Raw genomic sequence first — 22,681 nt, 5'->3', positions numbered from 1 at the left:
ATGGTACAAATTGTTTCAAGATATGATCTTTTTATTTCAGCTTTTTTTTCTTTATGTAAGGAGTAAATTTTACATAAGAATATGAACAGTACTAGCATAGTCCGTCAAAAGAAATTCTTTAATTGAGCTTGTGCAAGATCTTTAGACTATTACTCCAATCTCTTTAGTAAGTACTTTTATTTTTCACATTTTTTTGTCCGAAGGTTATATAATTATGATCTAATGTTTAAATTTCCAAAATATGTGTCATATATGTGGCGATTAGTGGCGGAGCCACAACTAACATGTTTTTCAATTGAATCCTGTTTGTTAAAAAATTGTACGACATAAATAAGGTAAAACTTGTTGAAATCCCTTGACATAAAGTAAATAGTTCAGAAATCGCTTCACGTCTCTAGTTTGAATTTTTTGAATCCTTTTTTTTTAATTTCTAGCTCCGTCACGGGTCAAAACGCCTTGTTTCATCGCAATAATAGAATAATGTGCTTGTATAAACATATAGTAGATAATATTTGTAAGTCTTATATGATATTCCTTGTATAGAAACACACAATTAATAATACAAATTTCAAGAGTGGATGATCTTTATGCAAAAAGATAATCAGACACTCTATGCTTCTAAATTTCTAACCTTTCCTCTTGCCTGAAGTTCCAATAAGGTACACTTTTGGCAATAACAGAGAAAAGAAATTTCAATAATTTGTACATAGTTGAGCTATCATCTCCACCAGCATTGGGACTAGGGATGTTCTTTAAAATAAGCCAAGAGGCCAACAAGTGGTGCATTTACATATGTAGTTGGTTCTGACTTGGCAGAATCACGTCTAGAATCAGCATAATTATCTTTGATATCAGGTCCTCCCACCACTGCACCTATATGCAAGTTGGGATTTGGGTTTTCACTGACGAAATATTGTGTCCCTTCTTTACATCCTATCTTTCCTGGATGTTGATCAATGGATGGCAATGAAGCCCCTCTATGGTGTATTCTTTGAGGAAATTTTGTTCCATATCCAACCATGTATGACATGTTCATTGGATTTCTCCCAAGAATATAGTTCACCTGCAGGCATAATATTTACCTCCATCATTTTAATTTCTTTCAAATTTATTCATTCTAATATGCAACACACACTATAATACCTGGCTTCTTGCAAAACGTATTAGCATCTTTGAAGTTACATCAACGTTGCCACAACGTATTACCCTGCTCTTCATATAGCGTGCATAGGTAAGAAGTAGAAAAGACATAGCTGTTGGGTTTTGCATATTACAAATCCCTGATTTGTACATGAGTCCACCTGCAAGAAAATTGAGGATGAAAACAATTGAATGTGCATAATCCACAATTACTTTTTTTTTCTTTTTTTCTTTTTAAGTCGAAGATATGGATAAATAAATATACCTGGAGTATATCTGACTGTATTGGTGGGAGATCCAGGCAATACACTGCAGACGAATGTATCGGCGTATGGAAGGAAGGGGTTTGCATTTGAAGGATTATCGAGAACAAACTGCAAATATATCCACCAAGGTGAAAGATGTTAGATTGAACCAAAGACATAGAGAAGTAATCGTGTATAGAGAATAAATAAGAGCCTGGTTTAGCCAGTGAATAAACCTTGGAGATAAGCACATTGATCCCAGCATACTTGGCATCCCATCCAAATTCTGATAAGCCACTTTCCATGTCTGATTTGAAGTTTATTATGTTTTGTTTAACGTAACCCCAATACACAGGCTTTCTTGTAGCTTTGAGGAGCCATGCTGCAGCCCAAAGCAATTCATCCTGTTCAATTTAATCATCCTTGTTAATTAGGCCTGAGAACTTGATGAATGTCAAAACAATTTGAAGATTATGTATAAGCCTTCATACTTACGTTGTATCCATTGTAATTACAATAGAATGGGCACACCCAAGGTCCGATGCTGTCATTGTAAGATCCCCTGTATTTATCCGCAAATTCAAAAGCCTGAATCCGTGCAAAAACAATAGTATTATTTTCACCTCAACGGTTTGATAATACCAAGAAGGAACACTCCAGTTATCCACTTATCCGGTTAATATTACCCTCTTCAGGGGCGGACCTAGGATTTTGTGCAAGCAGGTTCAAAAACTAAAGTCCTCGATCAGAATTTAATACAAGGGGCTTCAAACGAAAACTAAAGTCCTTGGTAGTAACAGACATTAGAAGCAACATTGGGCACAACAAATGGATTTTAGCCTCCTCTCTTTATTTTGATTGATTAAGGAAACCTTAAAAAAGGCATTTGCCGACACTTCTTTTTAAGGTCGCACTTTAAAAAATAAAAATCTAAAATCGAAAGTGAGGGAGTATGGTGATAATAATTAGGTGGCGTTTAAGAGCTAAGATTTGAGCTCCAGACCTTTCGGTCATCATGAAGGCACTTGGACAACTACGTCTTGCCTCGCCTTCTGTTAAACGGGTTCAACCTTTATTATTTTTCCGTATTTGGTGCTACAAAAATTATAATTTCTACATGTAAATAGTATAACATTTTGAGGAAGCAGATACAACTGAACCTGCTAGAATCATGGTAGGTCCACCCCTGCTCCAGTTCCATCCATTAGTCATTCTAGCAAACTGATTTTTTTCTTTTTTGGGTAGATAATTTGACGATAAGTAGCTTATTGTTACCTGAATGGCTCTGTTAACAAGCAATTTGGAATATCCAGGATCAGTAGGCTTAAACACCACAGAAGCAGCAGCTAGAGCAGCAGAAATTTCAGCAGAAACTTCAGAACCAGGAGCTTGTGCAGTAACTGCAAAAGTAGTACGAGGAGTGTCCATATCTTCAGGCCTTTCCCAACAGTTATGATCGTCCTCCGCGTTACCTACTTGTGCATATACTACGTTTGGAATGTTTGTGGCCTTTAAGAAATAATCCGTGGACCACTTAATAGCCTCCATGGCATGTTGCAAGTCTGGTCCCATTGAATTTCTGAACTGCTGGACACTCCAGGCCAACATGGTCGTTGTAAAAGCCATTGGAAAGTGGAACTTCACATTGTCACCAGCATCATAGTACCCACCTACCAAATCCACCTGAAAAAAAAATTGTTTCTTTTAAAAATTGGGGCAATATGTATTTGAACTAACAAGATTAAGAGCATGATCAGGATAGATTATACTCCTCATATTGGAGTTTAAGAAATATTGGAAAGACTCTAAATCGTGTGATCTTAAACTAAAGATATACATAATGTACCAAAATGTCGTTTGAATCACGTGTTCTTAAACATGTCATGTAAAATATTGGAATTGAACAATTACTACTAAATAAAGAAAGTGACATTCTTTTTAAACAGATTAAGAAAAAAGTGAGACATATAAATTGAGAGGTGTGTATCATATGTTTTGTACACTTACACCCTTGTCAGCTCCATCGTGAAGAGCAGAATCTTTTCTCCATGACATGCGCTGGTTAGGGGGTAATTTACCAGATCTTTGTCCTTCAAAGAAGAGTATACTCTTTGTTAAGGCATCAGCATAATTAGGATTAGGAACATTTGCTACCACCATTGCTGTCAACCAGACAAATACTGCTATTATTATTCTTAGTACTTGACAAGGAGATTTTCCCCCACCAATCATCTTTAGTTCTCTCAATGATCTTGCAATAGGTACGATGTTTATTGTTTATTTGGTAGAGTCTATAAATGACCACATATATATACTTGTCCGAATGAACATTTTCCATCCCTAGAATGCTTTTCCATGAAGATAGGAAAAGCAAGTCTTGGAAATTCATAATTCATTCTTAACTTTAACTATTGATGATGTCTGATTGAAGTCAACTTGGGGATGGCACAAAATGTTCAGTACAAGGAGATTGTAACTTTTTGACCCCCTCAAACAATATACATAGTATATTATTCACATACGCATCCTCTTGTACACAAATATCGATACTACTTTTAAAAACCTTTTACTACTACTGCTAGATTTTTTTTTTTGGTTCTCACCCGATGTCCGATATCATCATTAGAGCCTGATTATATTCTGATTCGAGCCTCGTAGGGCCCCATTAGTGAGGAAGCACTCTCTACCAATAATTTTTCCATACCCAAGGCTCGAACGCGAGACCGCTGGTTAAGGGAGGAGCAGCCTCATCTGCTGCACCGCATCCTTTGGTGGTTACTATTGCTAGCTAGTACCACACACAACACATGCATCCTTCCTTCTTTACGTCTATTTTGTTTCACAAACAGAATGGCTTTTTTTAACGTTATGGCGTATCTCATCTGATATTACGGAAGTATGAAGTTTTAATACTATATTTTATTGGGAAAATAACACGCTATGGCATTTTGGGTAAAGTATTTACCCGAAATGGCCATAGTTTTTTTTCTTACATTTTTAAGCCTTCATCCCATTTTTAAAAAAAAGTTATTACCCGAGATAGCCACCCCCCCTTCCCCCCATATCAAGCTCCAAGATGTTATTTTTTCCTTCCAAATCTCTTTCTAATGTTGGTGTTTTTTTAAGGGTAAAGTGTATATAAAACATATACACTATGTTACACTTTTAATACTGTATAAACACTGTATAACACTGCATAGCACTGTAGAAGTGTGTATAAACACCTCTTATACGTTATTATACATTTTTATACAAGATTTATACATTGTCTATAGTAGGTGTATAAAGTTGTATATTGTTGTATAAAGTTGTACATTGTTGTATAATGTTGTATATACAAGCTGCGGCCATAATTTGTTGGGTCATAGGTTTGTCATTTAAAAATATGGCTACCCAAATGTAACTTTGTGTGCTAAATTGTACTGAAATTTCCCCTTTTATTTGTATGCATGCATATTGTGGCCTGTGGGCAAGAGGGTCTGGTAGCAATTAACTGCATTTTATTAATTAGCTCATGTACAACAATATCACGATACCCTTAGTTTAATGCTTTTGACTTTTCAATTAAACCGAGAATTTATTCAAATTCTAAATTTTAGTTTCCCCTAATAAGATTTAATGCATTGCAAGTTCTGCTGGTATTTTGTACATCAGTCTTATAAAGTTAAACTAATAATGGGATGAACGACTGCATTATTAGATAGTAAAAATTAAAAAATATGCAAATGTTGCGGAAGGTTTGATTAAAGTGTAATATGATTCAGAAGGAGAAATTGTTTCTTGGAAATTGTATCTTAATATCTGAAAGCATAAAAGTTGTACTCAAATAACGGACTGCATCCTTTTCAAGGGATTGATGCAAGATATGCGCGATCCATGCCCAAACTAAAGTAAAATTCAGAACAAGTTACATTAGCGCTGACTCTAGCTATTGGTTAACTTTCAATTTCCATTCCATCTAAGCAGCTTTAGTTTCATCTTATCCCCAATCATACCATTTGGACCCAGTGGCAGAGATATGCAGAGATGAGGAGTTCAATTGAATTATCTTAGCCGAAAAATTATGGTATTATGTATACATATTGAAACCTAGTATATAATTTATTGATTCTTCTTTATACATATAGATAAATTTTTTGATGTAATGTTTTTGTTGACTCCCTCTTAAGAAAAAACAAGTGTACACACAAACTCCCTCTGGCGTTCACTTTTCTCACACGAACTTTCATTGATTAGGGGTTTTGTAGGGTTGCTGTACATGTCCTTTCATACTCCATATTATCAGACTCTCATTTAGAGCGCAGAAAATATTACATTTTGATATTTGACTTTTCCGGGAATGCATTATCTTAATTTATCATATAGTGTTTAATACTCCCTCCATTCCATAATAAATGTCATCTTAACAAAAAACACGCATATTAAAAATCAATAATGCAATATGAAGTTTACCAAATTATCCCTATATAATAAAAATAAGTTACCTTTTCCTCTTGATTAGAGCATGCACAAGTAGTAAACCTTTTGACATTGGGAATCCAACAATACCAAGTTACTATGTGGCTTCTCCAATCATTATTTAGATATTACTTTAACTTGTCACTTTTTGTCTAAGGGTACAATTGGAAAAAACTAGTCAATTTGTTTCTTGGTTTCCTAAGGTGATACTTATTATGGGATAATTTTTTTTAGCTAAGGTGACACTTATTATGGGACGGAGGCAGTAATGCATTAGTTCTTCAGCCATATGTGGTACCTAGTTTGGAGATGGAGAGTGCTTACCATCCAAGTAACCTCTCTTGTCTACCTTTGACATTCCAATCTCCCATCTATTCAATATTACCTTTTTATAGTACTAGTCTTTATGTTCGTGCTCCGCACGAATGTATGTTGCTTCAAATGCGTACCTAAAATATAAACTTTCAATTGCAATTTTTTTTTCTCGCTGATTTCCAAATATTTAAGAAACTCCCTTCCATCTCTTTTAACCTATTAAAAAAGAAACTTAAATAATTAGTTCTTTTAACGTACCTTAATTTCTCCAAAAGGAATAAAATACTTTCTAAATTTTGTATTCCGACATCCCAAGAGTGTTTGCTGCTTGAGGTGGTTGTAGAGTGTCCATGGACACGTTTTTCATTACTGAAATGGTCAACAGCAAAAAATCAAATACTCCCTCTGTCTCAATTTAAATAAGAGTTGGTCTGTTTGAGTCAAACAGTTCTTTCTTTTACTATGATATTCTCCAACTCTTTTTAAATATCATGAATTATTAATTATGCAGATTTATAGTACTTTTTATGTAGTTTTTAAATATGTAAATTTTATTGTAAATTACTCGGATAATCTATGTTTGAAATTTGGTCAAAAAAGAAAATAGTTAGACTCTCCAAATAAGTCAATCCTCATATAAATTGGGACGACTGGAGTAATAAGTAAATCAAAGTACCGTAGTAGTCAAAGGGAAGGGGAAAAGTGGGAATCGTATGTAGGATATAATTGTAATTAAGAACTTAATTTCGAATTCAATTAATTATAGTGGGAAAGGTGTGATTAATATAATCCTATTTTGGTCAATGGAAAAAATTCTGTTAAGAGCGCCACCCCCCCCCCCCCCCCCCCCGAAATGGGTCATGCAGTGTGCAATACGGATTTAGTCGAGCTCCAATGCGGATACCGGACACCAAGTGAGAAACAAAAAGAAAGTCAATTTCTCTCTTATTCACTATTGTGTATATAGATTTTTTAATTTTCGTACATGCTTACAAAGTTCTCAATCTCTTGTTCTTAGTGTAAATAGATTTTGAGTTTTGTTTGCTACAGATAAAACAACCGATACGAACAACCGGTTATATTCTAAATTTTGTTATTATGCTCATTTATTTCATCATTGAACATTATTAACTTATATGCTTGATTAATATTTCTCATTCTTTTTTTATTTAAAAATAATGTGTTCTATCGATCAGTCCATAGCATAGGTTAAACTATGAAAACATATCGATCGTGATATTAATGAAGTAAAAAAAAAAAAAAAGCCCTAATCAAGAGTCTTCACCTGGGGAATCTGATTCGGAACTCGGAAGGTGAGGTTAAAAAAAAACAAAAAGAAAAAGAAAAGTGAAGTTAAAAAAAAAAGAAAAAAGATAAAGGTTGATAATTTAAAAGATAAACGAAACATTTTAATAATTCAATGGAGATGGAAGTGGAAAAATATCAATTGTTCAAAAGTGAGAGGGGGAGTTCGATTCTTAAAAGCAAAGTTGAAGATGTAAATAATTTTCAAATGTGAGAAAAATGAAAATATAGTTTCATCTTTTCGCTTTAATGTTTATTTTTTTATTTTTAAATCATATCTGGCGATGTGCTGACTTCTCTCTTACTACTTCTCCCTAAACCTATGCTAACAAAGAATTGTGTGGGCCAAGGCCCGAGGAACCACCACCTGTGCCATAAGATATTCCCATCTCTACCTCTTCTCATCCTCCAACAGCTACTGGTAGTACTTTGGCCACCACCAACGAATCACCCATTAACTTTCTGGAGCTCTTATCTCCAATCAATGCATCTGATAATGGCCCTAATCAAGAGTCTTCATCTGATTCGGAAGATTGTTATCCCCGTTGACACTACTCCTCTCAGTCCCAATCAATTAGTGATTCAGACAGAGAAGAGAAAACCAACCTATCCCTAATCAAGTCTCTCAATCCAGTACACCCAATGTTCGACCCGACTCCTTTCCCAAAATTTCCTCCACTTTTGACAAATTCCAAAACCCCAAGGCCACTGATAACTGGGCTTCTGTTGAATTTAACCCGTTTGGTTTTTATGTGAAGGATTTTCAGACGGGGAACAAACTAATGAGATGTAACAGTAGTGGGGACCTCTATCCACTCTTCACCGTCATCCAGGCCTCACCTTCAAAATCTCCTTCCGTCTTCACTGCTTTGTCTCCTGATTTATGACATCGTCGCTTAGGACATCCGGGAGCCAATACTTTACGCTCTCTTCATAGCAAGCATTTTATTGAATGTAATAGGAACAAGCAGTTTTTATGTTCATCTTGTACTTTGGGGAAACAAGTTAAATTACCCTTTTATGAATCCATGTCATTCACTGCTTTTCCATTTGATAAAGTTCATAGTGATCTTTGGACATCGCCCGTAGCTAGCTCTAATGGGCATCGCTACTATGTACTATTTCTTGATGATTTTAGTAAACTTTTGTGGACTTTTCCTATCTCTAAGAAGTCTCAAGTTTACTCTATTTTCACCACATTCCATGCTCTTGTCAAAACTCAATTTGAAAGGCTCATTAAAAATTTACAATGTGACAATGGGAAAGAATTTGATAACGAGCCACTTCAATTATTTGCTCAAAAACATGGGATGCAATTCCGCCTCTCTTGCCCTCACACATCTCCTCAAAATGGAAAAGCCGAACGTCACATTCGATCCATAAATAATGTAATTCGGACCCTCTATACCCATGCCTCGATGCCCCCTCTTTTTGGCATCATGCACTTTCTATGGCCGCATATCTTTTGAACATTCTCCCCACTAAAGTTCTCGGATCATCTTCCCCTACCCAACTCCTCTACCAAAAAGATCCTAACTATTCCCATCTTCGGGTTTTTGGATGTCTATGTTTTCCCTTATTTCCATCACCACCATTCATAAGTTACAATCACGCTCCACTCCTTGTGTCTTTCTTGGGTACCCTTCCGATCATAGGGGATATAAGTGTTATGACATGTCAACCCGAAAAATTTTCGTTGCTCGTCATGTGGTATTTGATGAGCACACATTCCCATTCTCAAAACTTCATACTCCTGCCTCTCACACGTATGAATTTTTGGACCATAATGTTAATCCATACATCACTCATCATATGCAACGAAATTCTGAAAATACATCTCCCAACACTCTAAATCCCCTACCACCTCAACCCGCGGCCACTCCTAGTCCCCAGCAGCAGCCCAACCCGTCGCAGGACAGCCCTACCGCTGCTCCTGCACCGCTGCCTTCCAGCCCGCCACCACCGCCTACTGCCCACTCCCCACATCAGCCACACCCCATGACTACTCGGTCCCGTAATGGCATTTTCAAACCCAATTTGAAATATTCCTCCACACCGAGACCACTACCTCTGTCACGACCCGGCTAGGGGCCGTGACGGGTACCCGGGGCTAACCACCAAGCACCGCTCATTCTATTACTTCTTAGGCTTATTTAACAATCATTTACCCGATTCATGCTCAATTTATAATAAAACCCGTTTTCATTTAGAAACAAAATGCCTTCATACATACAAGCCCTTAGGCTAGCAAAATACCATATAGTATATATATATATATATATATATACACACACATAATGACCATGCCATAAAACTGTACTACCCATGTCGAGTATCTACGAGCCTCTAAGAGATGTCATCTACAATTTTACACAAAATAATCATCATAGGTATCTCCGGGACAATGGAGTGCCTTCAGTCAGCTAGCGGCCTCTAGGAATCCGGAGCAAGATCTCCTCCCTGTCTACCTGTGGGCATGAACATAGCGTCCAATGAAAAAGGACGTCAGTACGAATATTGTACTGAGTATGTAAGGCAGGAATGAAATAAACAAACATAATGGAAGGATCATGCGTCATGAGACGAGGACATAACCTGCACAAGTGTCATAGGCAAATGTATTACTTACTTATGTCACATTTTATACATTCATAATATACATGTTATCTCATATCATACATCATCGCGTACATCATCACATCATAATCCGTATCGTCACCCGCGTCCTGGTAACCCACATATGCCGCCCACTAGTGGTGATCGTGCCCAGCCCTCTAGGCACGGTGTGAACATAGCAGCCCGCATTAGCGGTGACATGCTCGGCCATATAGGCGCGGTGGAATCGAATGCAGCCCGCATTCGCGGTGACATGCCCGGCCATATAGGCGCGGTGGAATCGTATCATCACAACATCAATCATAACACATTACCATTATACATCTCTAGCCATAGCATCATGTCATAGTTTCTTAATATGCCATATATTACATAATCGTAATACAAGTTAGTATTATTTATCATTTTACTCCCATAGCGTACATTAGCATTAAGAGCATACATTAGGCTTTAAGGAAACCACACCATGCGGGGTGACGTAAGGTCGTGAACCCCCGATAGTATTATGGACATTTATGAGTATCATGCCTCGCCTTGAAGGGAAATAAAACATAAGGTGAGTGTTAGAAATAATAACATCATTAGCATCGTAGGAACATCGTGTCACAATTTTCCGAATCTCTATACTCTAGCTCATTATCATGCTCATAGGTGATTCAATATATAGAAGAGCTCATAAGCTTCATCTTATAGAAGGATTATGGAAAACTTGAAGGATTCATGCCTTTTGGAAGAAGAGTTAAGCCTCACATACCTTTCTCGTTTAAGCAATCTAGCGTTCGCTTATTCTTCTTCAATGTCGCGTCTCTACCTTCAAAAGAGGATTCGTACTAACATTAGTCAATCAACCATAAGAACGCGCTACTAATTCTAGAGAAAATTGGGCAGCACTTCCGTTGTTTATACTACTTTTCCCGTATTTTATATCAACTCCCAACATCTACAACACAACTCACAATATCGCAAACAACAATCATCATTTATATACTTTAGGCAAAATCCACCATTTCTCTCCAATTTCTTCACATTTATGGTTATAGGTTCGCTATCGTATTTTCCCATGTATCACACTTATCTCATGGTCTATAAGTCATTTATAACGTATTTATACTCACAACACCCTAACATTCATGATTCAATTCAACTACCATCCAAACATGACACTATTCACTCTTGAATGACCCATTTGCTATGCTTCTCTACAAGTCGGGTACCTTAACCTTCCAATCCCTCAAACAATATGTAATGGTCATGAAACTTACCTTGGATGATGGTTGAACAAGCCTTGAGTGGAGTTTCCCCTTCTAGCACCAAAACCCTATCTCCTCTCTTTTGGGTTTTCTTGAATTAGATGCACTTAGGTTAGGTTTCATACACTTGGGTTCATGGATTTGGCGTTATTGATCATGGATTTGCCTTGAGTTTTCTTGTGGATGAGTGTTAGAGAAGGTTCTAGAGGTTTTCTTGGCCAAAAATGAAGAAAAAATATGATTTTGGACGAGTTGGGTATATTTAAAGTGGTCCAGAAAATTCTGGACCGACACAAAATGCGGCACGCTCTGCGAAACGCAAAGCATGCTATGCCGGACGCATCTTGGGTCGTAAAGCTTGCGAGCTGAACAACTCTCACTGGCACACTTTGCGGTTGAATTGCGGAGCCGCATGTCGTACTTGCGAGCCGCATGTCGCGCCGCAAAGTGGCTATAACCTTTGATCCCGATATGCTGTGGGGGCCCAAGACCTAAGGTTGGAAAGCTCTTTCAATTATCTACAACTTTCACCCTGTGGTCGTTTTCCCAAATTCCAATTTATAATAGCGTTTATGCCCCTCCAAACCAGATCATCCGAAAATGTTTCCTTAACTCGCCCTTTTGGATGGCTTATACCCATATTTGGCTTATGGGTCCTTCTTGAAACTTACTTGGCACTTCATTACCAATATAAGGGACATTCTTATTCTTCTACAAAATGTCATTAAGACATCATTATTTCAATACTCGTAATTGTCCTTCGTCTGTCAATTCACTGTACACGAACGAAAATTTTCCGAGGTGTAACATTCTCTCCCCCTTGGGAACATTCGTCCTCGAATGTTAAACTATTCGGGATTCTACGAAAATTTTGCCAGAGTTTCCCCTGTAATATGGTACTACTGACCTGTCACAACAACCCATAATATCATCGCCTCACAGGGCTACATAACAATGGCAACATATCTATGGCCACACACGACCAAAAACATAAAAATTAAAGTATACGTACCTTACCTCATTGGTGTTTCATCTTGGATTTCTCCTGGGGGTTGGAATAAGTGCGGATACTTAGACTTCATACTCTCTTCCGCTTCCCAAGTCATTTCTTCGCGATTGTTGTTCCGCCACAGGACCTTAACTGAAGCTACCTTTTTGTTTCGAAGCTTTCGCACTTGCCTATCTAAGATGGCAATAGGCACCTCTTCATAAGTTAGCTTTTCCGTTATTTGCACATCATCTATCGGGACAATCTTTGTGGGATCTCCAACACACTTTCGGAACATCGAAACATGAAAGACTGGATGAACTGATTCAAGCTCCGAAGGCAATTCCAATTCATAGGCTACCTGTCCCACCTTGCGGATGATTTTGTAGGGTCCGATGTACCTCGGACTTAGCTTCCCTTTCTTACCAAATCTCATCACCCCTTTCATTGGCGACACTTTTAAAAATACCCAATCATTAATCTGAAAACTCCAAGTCTCGTCGGCGGTTGTCCGCATAGGACTTTTGGCGACTTTGGGCTGTCAACAATCGATCTCAGATCACCTTGACCTTTTCTACTGCTTGTTGGATCAATTCAGGGCCTATTAATTGTGCTTCTCCTATTTCGAACCATCCGATTGGAGATCTACATTTCCTCCCATATAACGCTTCATACGGAGCCATTCGTATACTAGAATGATAGCTATTATTGTATGCAAATTCGATAAGGGGTAAATGATCATCCCAGCTACCACCAAAATCCAACACACACGCCCGTAGCATATATTCTAAGGTTTGAATGGTACGCTCGGCTTGCCCATCAGTTTGCGGATGAAATGCCGTGCTAAACTTCACTTGCGTGCCCAAACCTTCTTGAAAAGACTTCCAAAACTTAGCTGTAAACTGTGCCCCCCTGTCTGTGATAATAGACAATGGAATACCATGGAGTCGCACGATTTCCTTGAGATACAGCTTTGCATAGTCTTCTGCTGAGTACGTGGTTCTAACTGGGAGAAAATGGGCTGCTTTTGTCAATCTATCCACGATCACCCATATAGAATCATATTTACCACGAGAGCGAGGTAATCCCACGATGAAATCCATGTTGATCACTTCCCATTTCCAAGTAGGTATTTCTATTGCTTGCAATAAACCTCCCGGCTTCTGATGCTCAACTTTTACTTGTTGGCAATTTGGACATTGTGCCACAAATTCTGCTATGTCTCTCTTCATGCCATCCCACCAATACATCATCCTGAGATCATGATACATTTTGGTTGAACCCGGGTGAATAGAATACCGGGAACAATGTGCTTCTTCTAAAATTCGTCGGCGCAGACCCGTCACATTGGGCACACATAACCTGCCGCGGTATCTAAGAATTCCATCTATAGAAACTTCGAACGGAGACTTTTCCTTTCCATGAGATGTGACTCTATGACGACATAACTGAGGATCTTCATACTGTCGTTCTTTCACCATATCCAAGGATGAAATTGTGGAATCATTGATACTAATCCCTGCATCACCTGAATCGATTACACGCACTCCAAGGTTAGCCAATCGGTGAAGTTCTTAAACTATCTCCTTTCTTTTCGGAGGGCTTCGCATAAACTGCCCATTGATCGGCGGCTAAGTGCATCGGCTTCTATATTCGCCTTCCCGGGGTGGTATAGAATGTCAACATCATAATCTTTTAATAATTCTAACCACCGCCTCTGTCGCAGATTCAACTCCTTCTGCTTGAAAATGTACTGAAGACTTTTGTGATCTGTATAGATATCAACATGCACACCGTACAAGTAATGTCTCCACATTTTTAAGGCATGAATAACCGCAGCCAATTCGAGATCATGAGTTGGATAATTCTTTTCATGTTTCCGCAATTGTCGCGAAGCATATGCAATAACCTTACCATGCTGCATCAATACGCATCCCAATCCGACACCCGAAGCATCACAATACACAACATAGCCATCTGACCCTTCAGGAAGTGTTAAGACTGGAGCTGAGGTCAACCTGTTTTTCAACTCTTGGAAACTACGTTCACAAGTATCACTCATTGAAATTTAGCTGATTTTTAGGTTAACTTCGTCAGTGGGGCTGAAATAGATGAAAAGTCCTCTATAAACCTTCTATAATAGCCTGCCAAACCCAGAAAGCTACGAACTTCTATGGGCGTCGTAGGCCTTGGCCAAGTCTTTACCGCTTCAATTTTCTGAGTGTCGACTCGAATAGCATCATCGGAAATAACATGGCCCAGAAATGTTACCGAATTCAGCCAGAACTCACACTTTGAAAATTTCGCATATAATTCCCGGGCTCGAAGAATGCCAAGAACAATTCTCAAATGATCTGCATGTTCCGATTCCGTGCGAGAACACACCAGAATGTCATCAATAAATACGATCACAAATAGATCTAAGAGAGGCCTGAATACGTTGTTCATCAAATTCATAAATACAGCCAGAGCATTAGTCAACCCGAATGACATCACTCGAAATTCATAGTGGCCATATCTCGTTCTGAAGGCTGTTTTAGGAATATCTGCCTCTCTAACTCTCACTTGATGGTAGCCCGACGTCAAATCTATTTTTGAAAACCACTTGGCGCCTTGCAATTGATCGAATAGGTCATCAATCCTTGGAAGAGGATATCTGTTCTTTATCGTCACCTTGTTCAATTGCCTATAGTCAATACACATTCGTAGAGAGCCGTCTTTCTTTCTCACAAACAAGACCGGCGCTCCCCACGGTGATGAACTGGGTCTAATGAATCCCTTCTCGAGCAAGTCTTTCAGTTGTTCCTTTAGCTCTTTTAATTCTGCCGGAGCCATTCGATAAGGAGGAATAGAAATAGGCTTTGTGTCCGGAAACACATCAATAGCGAAATCAATCTCTCTCTCTGGTGGAAGACCTGGAAGTTCGTTCGGGAATACGTCTGGAAATTCGTCCGGGAATACGTCTGGAAATTCGTTCACCACCGGAACTGACTGAAAGTTGGCGGTTCTGCCGCGGTGTCATGAACCCGAACTAAATGATAAATATAGCCCTTGGCTATCATCTTCCTCGCCTTGAGGTAGGAAATAAACCTACCCTTTGGCGATGCTGCATTACCCTTCCATTCAAGCATGGGCTCTTCCGGAAATTGGAATCGAACCACTTTTGTCCGGCAATCAACATTTGCATAGCATGAAGCCAACCAATCCATACCCATAATTACATCGAAATCTACCATTTCCAGCTCAATCAAATCGGCTTGGGTCTGACGATCACATATAAAAATGACACAATTTTTGTATAATTGTCTTGCTATCACGAGTTCACCAATCGGAGTGAGTACCTCAAAGGGTTTAATTGACTCGGGTTTCACCCCAATACAACCGGCAACATATGGAGTAATATAAGAAAATGTAGAACCCGGATCTATCAACGCATACACATCACGAGAGAATATAGACAATATACCTGTGACTACATCCGGAGAGGACTCGAGATCCTGTCGTCTTGCTAAAGCATATACACGGGGCTGAGTGGCACCTGAAGAAGATGCTGCCCCTCGACCTCTACCTCGGCCTGCTGTCGTCTGAGGAGTCTGCCCTGCCGAGCGTGCTGATGAGGAACCCGCTGCTGAGCCTGTGGGCTGAACCCCACCTCTACCATATCGCGAGGGACAATCTCGCATCAAATGTCCAGTTTGCCCACAAACATAACAACCATCAGTGTCCTGACGACACGACCCTGAATGTAATTTGCGGCACCGATTACATCGTGGAACTGGGGGTCTCCCCTGACTATAATCACCCTCGAACTGGGAACCTGAAGCCCTCGAACTTTGACCCTGCCCCGAACGAAAGGAGCGGTCTCCCCTTTTATCTGGAAATCTGGGAGGTGCGCTAGTCACTGATTGGCCTGAATGTCGGGAATAAGCCTGCCTCGATCCCCCTCTATAATCGCTGCCTGTGCCCATGGATCTAGCCCTTTTGCTTGGCCTCCTATCACTGTCGCGATCACCCCTTTGTTGTTGCTGTCACCCCTCCAAATTCTTAGCATGAGCCTGTATCCGGGAAATGTCCATCCCGTCTTGCAAAGAGGCTGTCAAACAATCTCTAAATAAATGTGGTCCCAAACCACTCACGAATCTATGTACCCGATCCCCCATGTCGGCCACCATAGTCGGAGCATATCTTGCCAAGGAATTGAACTGCATGCTATACTCCCGGGCACTCATGTTCCCTTGCCTCAGATTCAGAAATCTATCCGCCCTAGCTCGGCGGACCTCGGGTGGCAAATAGTGATGAATAAAAGCATCCATGAACTCTTGCCAAACCGGAGGAGGCACATTATCTCCTCTTGATAATACCCAATTGTTGTACCATAACACCGCCACATCCCGGAGTCTATAGGATGCCAACTCCACGGATTCGGTTTCGGAGGCATGGACAATCTTCAATGGCCTCAATATTTCATCGATAAAACCTTGTGGGTCTTCCTCCGGCTTTGACCCGAAGAACTCTGGAGGATTTAGACTCATAAAATCACAGGCCTTTGTACTTGCTGCCCGGTCACTTGAACCCACATTCTGTTGTTGTGCTTGTGCGGCCACCAACTGGGTCAATAACTGAATAGCCTCGGTCATTTGTTGACCCGAAACAACCGGCGGAGGAATTGGAGCTGGGGCTGCTCCTTGATCTTCCATATTAGGCGAGGTAGAAGAAGAAGTGGGAGTGGCATGCGAGGAAGTAGCACCCTGAGCCTCGCTATGTCCCAACTCAACTGGAGGTTCTCGGCTGGTTCCTTCACCGGCGGCATCTAATATTGCACGGATTTGCTTCTTTCTTGGCGGCATCGCTGAAATCATAACGCACAATTAGAATAAAGGGGATCTTACATTATGGCTCTATCGCACGATCTCATAGGAGAAAGATGGTCATTTTTCCTAAATGCCCCATAGCCTCTTGTTTATTGATGTGGCGTGCTACACACTATAAACAAGAATTTACTAGACACGGCTCGTAGACACTTCCTAGGAACGAACTGCTCTGATATCACTTTTGTCACGACCCGGATAGGGGCCTTGACGGGTACCCGGGGCTAACCACCGAGCACCGCTCGTTCTATTACTTCTTAGGCTTATTTATCAATCATTTACCCGATTCATGCTCAATTTATAATAAAAACCCGTTTTCATTTAGAAACAAAATGCCTTCATACATATAAGCCCTTAGGCTAGCAAAATACCATATAGTATATATATATATATATATATATATATATATATATATATATATATATATATATATATATATATATATATATATATATATATATATATATACACACACACATAATGACCATGCCATGAAACTATACGACCCACGTCGAGTATCTACGAGCCTTTAAGAGATGACATCTACAATTTTACACAAAATAATCATCATAGGCACCTCCGGGATAATGGAGTGCCTTCAGTCAGCTAGCGGCCTCTAGGAATCCGGAGCAAGATCTCCTCCCTGTCTACCTGTGGGCATGAACACAGCGTCCAAAGAAAAAGGACGTCAGTACGAATATTGTACTGAGTATGTAAGGCAGGAATGAAATAAACAAACATAATGGAAGGATCATGCGTCATGAGACGAGGACATAACCTGCACAAGTGTCATAGGCAAATGTATTACTTACTTATGTCACATTTTATACATTCATAATATACATGTTATCTCATCCCATACATCATCGCGTACATCATCATATACATCATCACATCATAATCCGTATCGTCACCCGCGTCCGGGTAACCCACATATGCCGCCCACTAGTGGTGATCGTGCCCGGCCCTCTAGGCGCGGTGTGAACATAGCAGCCCGCATTAGCGGTGACATGATCGGCCATATAGGCGCGGTGGAATCGAATGCAGCCCGCATTCGCGGTGACATGCCCGGCCATATAGGCGCGGTGGAATCGTATCATCACAACATCAATCATAACACATTACCATTATACATCTATTGCCATAGCATCATGTCATAGTTTCTTAATATGCCATATATTACATAATCGTAATACAAGTTAGTTTTATTTATCATTTTACTCCCATAGCGTACATTAGCATTAAGAGCATACATTAGGCTTTAAGGCAACCACACCATGTCGGGTGACGTAAGGTCGTGAACCCCCGATAGTATTATGGACATTTATGAGTATCATGCCTCGCCTTGAAGGGAAATAAAACATAAGGCGAGTGTTAGCAATAATAACATCATTAGCATCGTAGGAACATCGTGTCACAATTTTTTGAATCTCTATACTCTAGCTCATTATCATCATTATCATGCTCATAGGTGATTCAATATATAGAAGAGCTCATAAGCTTCATCTTATAGAAGGATTATGGAAAACTTGAAGGATTCATGCCTTTTGGAAGAAGAGTTAAGCCTCACATACCTTTCTCGTTTAAGCAATCTAGCGTTCGCTTATTCTTCTTCAATGTCGCGTCTCTACCTTCAAAAGAGGATTCGTACTAACATTAGTCAATCAACCATAAGAACGCTCCACTAATTCTAGAGAAAATTGGGCAGCACTTCCGTTGTTTATACTACTTTTCCCGTATTTTATATCAACTCCCAACATCTACAACACAACTCACAATATCGCAAGCAACAATCATCATTTATATACTTTAGGCAAAATCCACCATTTCTCTCCAATTTCTTCACATTTATGGTTATAGGTTCGCTATCGTATTTTCCCACGTATCACACTTATCTCATGGTCTACAAGTCATTTATAACGTATTTATACTCACAACACCCTAACATTCATGATTCAATTCAACTACCATCCAAACATGACACTATTCACTCTTGAATGACCCATTTGCTATGCTTCTCTACAAGTCGGGTACCTTAACCTTCCAATACCTCAAACAATATGTAATAGTCATGAAACCTACCTTGGATGATGGTTGAACAAGCCTTGAGTGGAGTTTCCCCTTCTAGCACCAAAACCCTATCTCCTCTCTTTTGGGTTTTCTTGAATTAGATGCACTTGGGTTAGGTTTCATACACTTGGGTTCATGGATTTGGCGTTATTGATCATGGATTTGCCTTGAGTTTTCTTGTGGATGAGTGTTAGAGAAGATTATAGAGGTTTTCTTGGCCAAAAATAAAGAAAAAATATGATTTTGGACGAGTTGGGTATATTTAAAGTGGTCCAGAAAATTCTGGACCGACACAACATGCGACACGCTTTGCGAAACGCAAAGCTTGCTATGTGTTATATCCCGTATTTTTGAACGTCAGATTATTTGCTGAGGTGGGGCCCACACATCGAGATTTTTTTTGGGACATCTGAAAAGTCATATGAATCACATATGTGAAGTTAAACACAACTCAAGAAGGACCCTTGGGCCAAATCAAAGTGGAAGTCCTCCAAACGAATATTTTTATGAAAACGTTTTCGGGTGATCTGACTTCTAGGGGCAAAAACGGTATTATAAGTTTAGAATTTGGAAAAATACCAAGAAATAGAAGTTGTAGATAATTGAATTAGCTTTCCAACCATAGGTCGTGGGTTCCCAGGTGACATCGGTACAAGGAGATATGGACGTTTTAAGGTCGAAAGGACAGTGGGCTAGGCCCAACTCGGGATCAACCGAGTTGGCCCAAAAAAATAAAAAACGAATTAAGGCCCAAAGGAGAGGGGTGGCCGGCCATCTTATGGCCCAAGCCCACAAAATTAATAAATTTCCCATGTGATAATTAATATAAAGGATCATTAAATTGTCTTGAAACATTTAGAAGTTTCAAGACAATTGAGAAAGAGAGAAACAAAAGAAACAAGAGCAAAAGAGATAAGGCCATACGACCAAGCTCTTGGATTTTTTCCCCTTTGAAATATTGTTCCAAAAATTATTTTCTTGTGGTATTCCTACTAATTAAAGGGTCCTTTACAACTTGGTGTAATTATTTTGGAAGAAAGAACACTTGTTTCTTCAAGTTGACAACTTGGTCAAGTGAAGAAGATTGTAGAAAAAGGTAAGAATTAATCCCTTTTTATTATGTTATGAAGGTTGGTTTATGTTGTAGTATGTAGAAATGAGTAGAATTTATGGAAATATGGAAGTTTACAAAGTGGGTGTGCATATATGTAAGTGGACATATATGTATATTGTTGTATAAATAATATGAGTTGAATTTTATGTTGTATTCTAGTTGTGGTTATGGTGAAATTTATATTGGAAATGGAAGAAAATGGTTCAAGTTGGCATGGAAAATTATTGGGAATAGTTATAGGAAATTATATGATTTTAATGAAGTTTTTATGTAATTATAGAAGTGGAGTTTTAAATGTGAATTATTATGATTATGGTTGATGAAATTGGAAGATGGAAATATGTTATGAATATGTAGATTGAAGATTTGAAGTTTTGGATGGATTATGGTTTTGGTGGAAAGTTTGTATATTTTGTATATCTTGTGAATATTTGGTAGAAATGATATGAAATGCTTCCGAATTAGATTGTAATGATCTTGATTAGTAATGAATGTAAAAACATTGAGATTGGTTTGGAAATGTGAAGTTGGAACGAAAGCTATTGCATTATGTTGGAAAAAAGACTAGTTGTGTTATATTGTGTTTTGTAGTCATGGTTGTTGTCATTGTGTTGATAGTTTGGCCGGGTTGAATTCCCGGATTGTTGTTGATTAAAAAATTGGCTAAGTTGAATTTTGGGGATGGTGTATTTATAGGGGAGATGCTGCCCAAATATTTGTAGACAAGTATTGGTTAAGATTGAAATCTTAAAGCCTTACAATTAACATTTGGTAATTGTGACCAAATTGTAGATTTTGGCGAACTTGAAACTTGATTTTGGAGACGTGTATGAATCGGAAAAGGTATGTAAGGATTCACCCTTCCTTCTATGGCATGTCTTAAACGTAATAAGTTGGATACGAGCCTCGGGGACAACTCTATTCTCCGAAATCCGCACCCAAAGTTTCCCCTTTTTCATTCAGTAGAATTGAATTAAATATTGTATGAAATGTTAAAAAATTGCCTAAACATCTAGAACTTGCACAAATAGGACCCGACTACCTTAAAACTCTCACAAGTGACGTCATGAAATGTAACGTATGTAAATCGTGTACGTCACCTCATTTGACCCGAGGTGGGCCCGTTATTCCCGAATTTTCTTAATTGTTTCGTTTATCGAACGATAAGTATTGTAACTATTCTAATGAGAATATTTTTGTGATGATTATGACGAACATGATTTCATAGTTGAAAATCTCGAATTATGGACTCGATATGAACATGAGAAAATAGAGTTAGTTCCTAATCCTCAATCTTATTTCTTTGAACATGATTCTACTTTCTAAAGACTTCAAGAATACAAGTTGACACCTTATGAGGTTTGTGATCTTATTATATGTCTTCTCTTAATACTACTCTTTATTTATAGTCTTGCCTTATATTACTAGTTCCTCCAAGGCGAGACAAAGTGACCATGGTTATTCCATAAGATAATCGGGGACTACCGACCTTATGTCACTCCGATACGGACATGATTTCCTTTGGGCTCTAATGCATGCTGCTTATATGTTATAAGTATATGTACATGTATATGGGGAAGATTGGGAAAGAGAAGGCGCTATAGACGCATAGCCACCTGATCAGTTGGAGTATGGTACATGATATCGTCCCGGACGCGGGATGCCCGGACGCGGGATATATGGTTAAATGGATCGGAGCCGACGCCTCGGCAATATGATATGTTCTATGTTATATATATATGAAAAGAAATGTTTTCCAAGAAAGCAAAGTATTATATGTATATGGATCGGGCTGCACGTGCCGCAGCAATACGTTATAGTATATGCACATATGGATCGGGCTGCACGTTCCGCAGCGCTAAGCATGCATGGTATCCGCCAACGTGCACTTATATGTACAGGTTATGTTTCTACTTCATGACATGCGCTATATCTCTTTTATGTTATTATTCATGCCTTACATACTCGGTACATTACTCGTACTGACGTCCCTTCTTGTGGACGCTGTGTTTCATGCCGCGCAGGTCAACAGGTAGACAGATTTGACTCTTAGAAGCTCCATCAGCAGTACTGTGGCAGCGCTCCAGTTGTTCCGGAGCCTCAGTTTCTTGGTACTACTTTTGTGTACATATTCGGGCACGGTAGAACCGGTCCTTCTTGTATATGTAGATGTACTTTGTTTAGAGGCTCGTAGACAGATATGTACAGTCAGATGTTTTGTACTTTTGTGGTCCTCGTCGTTGTATAATGTGCTAGCAAAGTTTATAAGTCCATGTCTACAATTATGCCATTAATGTTAGCGTTAAGCAACA

The 22,681-nt window shown here is 39.0% G+C and overlaps 1 protein-coding gene and 1 long non-coding RNA gene across 2 annotated transcripts; one reads left to right on the top strand and one right to left on the bottom strand.

The window, feature by feature from the left end:
• Nucleotides 1–517: 517 nt before the first annotated feature.
• Nucleotides 518–3,648, bottom strand: LOC132631734 (endoglucanase 4-like). The gene is made up of 7 exons (XM_060347432.1): nucleotides 3,393–3,648; nucleotides 2,661–3,068; nucleotides 1,881–1,973; nucleotides 1,622–1,789; nucleotides 1,406–1,514; nucleotides 1,144–1,301; nucleotides 518–1,063 (listed from the first exon to the last, which is right to left on the bottom strand). The coding sequence occupies exons 1-7, from the start codon at nucleotides 3,615–3,617 to the stop codon at nucleotides 740–742; spliced, it is 1,485 nt and encodes a 494-aa protein (XP_060203415.1). The 5' UTR covers nucleotides 3,618–3,648; the 3' UTR covers nucleotides 518–739.
• A 16,567-nt stretch (nucleotides 3,649–20,215) lies between these two features.
• Nucleotides 20,216–22,681, top strand: LOC132631739 (uncharacterized). The gene is made up of 3 exons (XR_009579048.1): nucleotides 20,216–20,351; nucleotides 21,162–21,212; nucleotides 22,394–22,681. It is a non-coding gene; the product is annotated as an uncharacterized LOC132631739 (long non-coding RNA).

Source organism: Lycium barbarum, chromosome 3 (genome assembly GCF_019175385.1).
Source record: "Lycium barbarum isolate Lr01 chromosome 3, ASM1917538v2, whole genome shotgun sequence".
Taxonomy (NCBI): domain Eukaryota; kingdom Viridiplantae; phylum Streptophyta; class Magnoliopsida; order Solanales; family Solanaceae; genus Lycium; species Lycium barbarum.
Note: the sequence above shows the minus strand (reverse complement) of the source record. Positions and strands in the feature narration are given on the sequence as shown.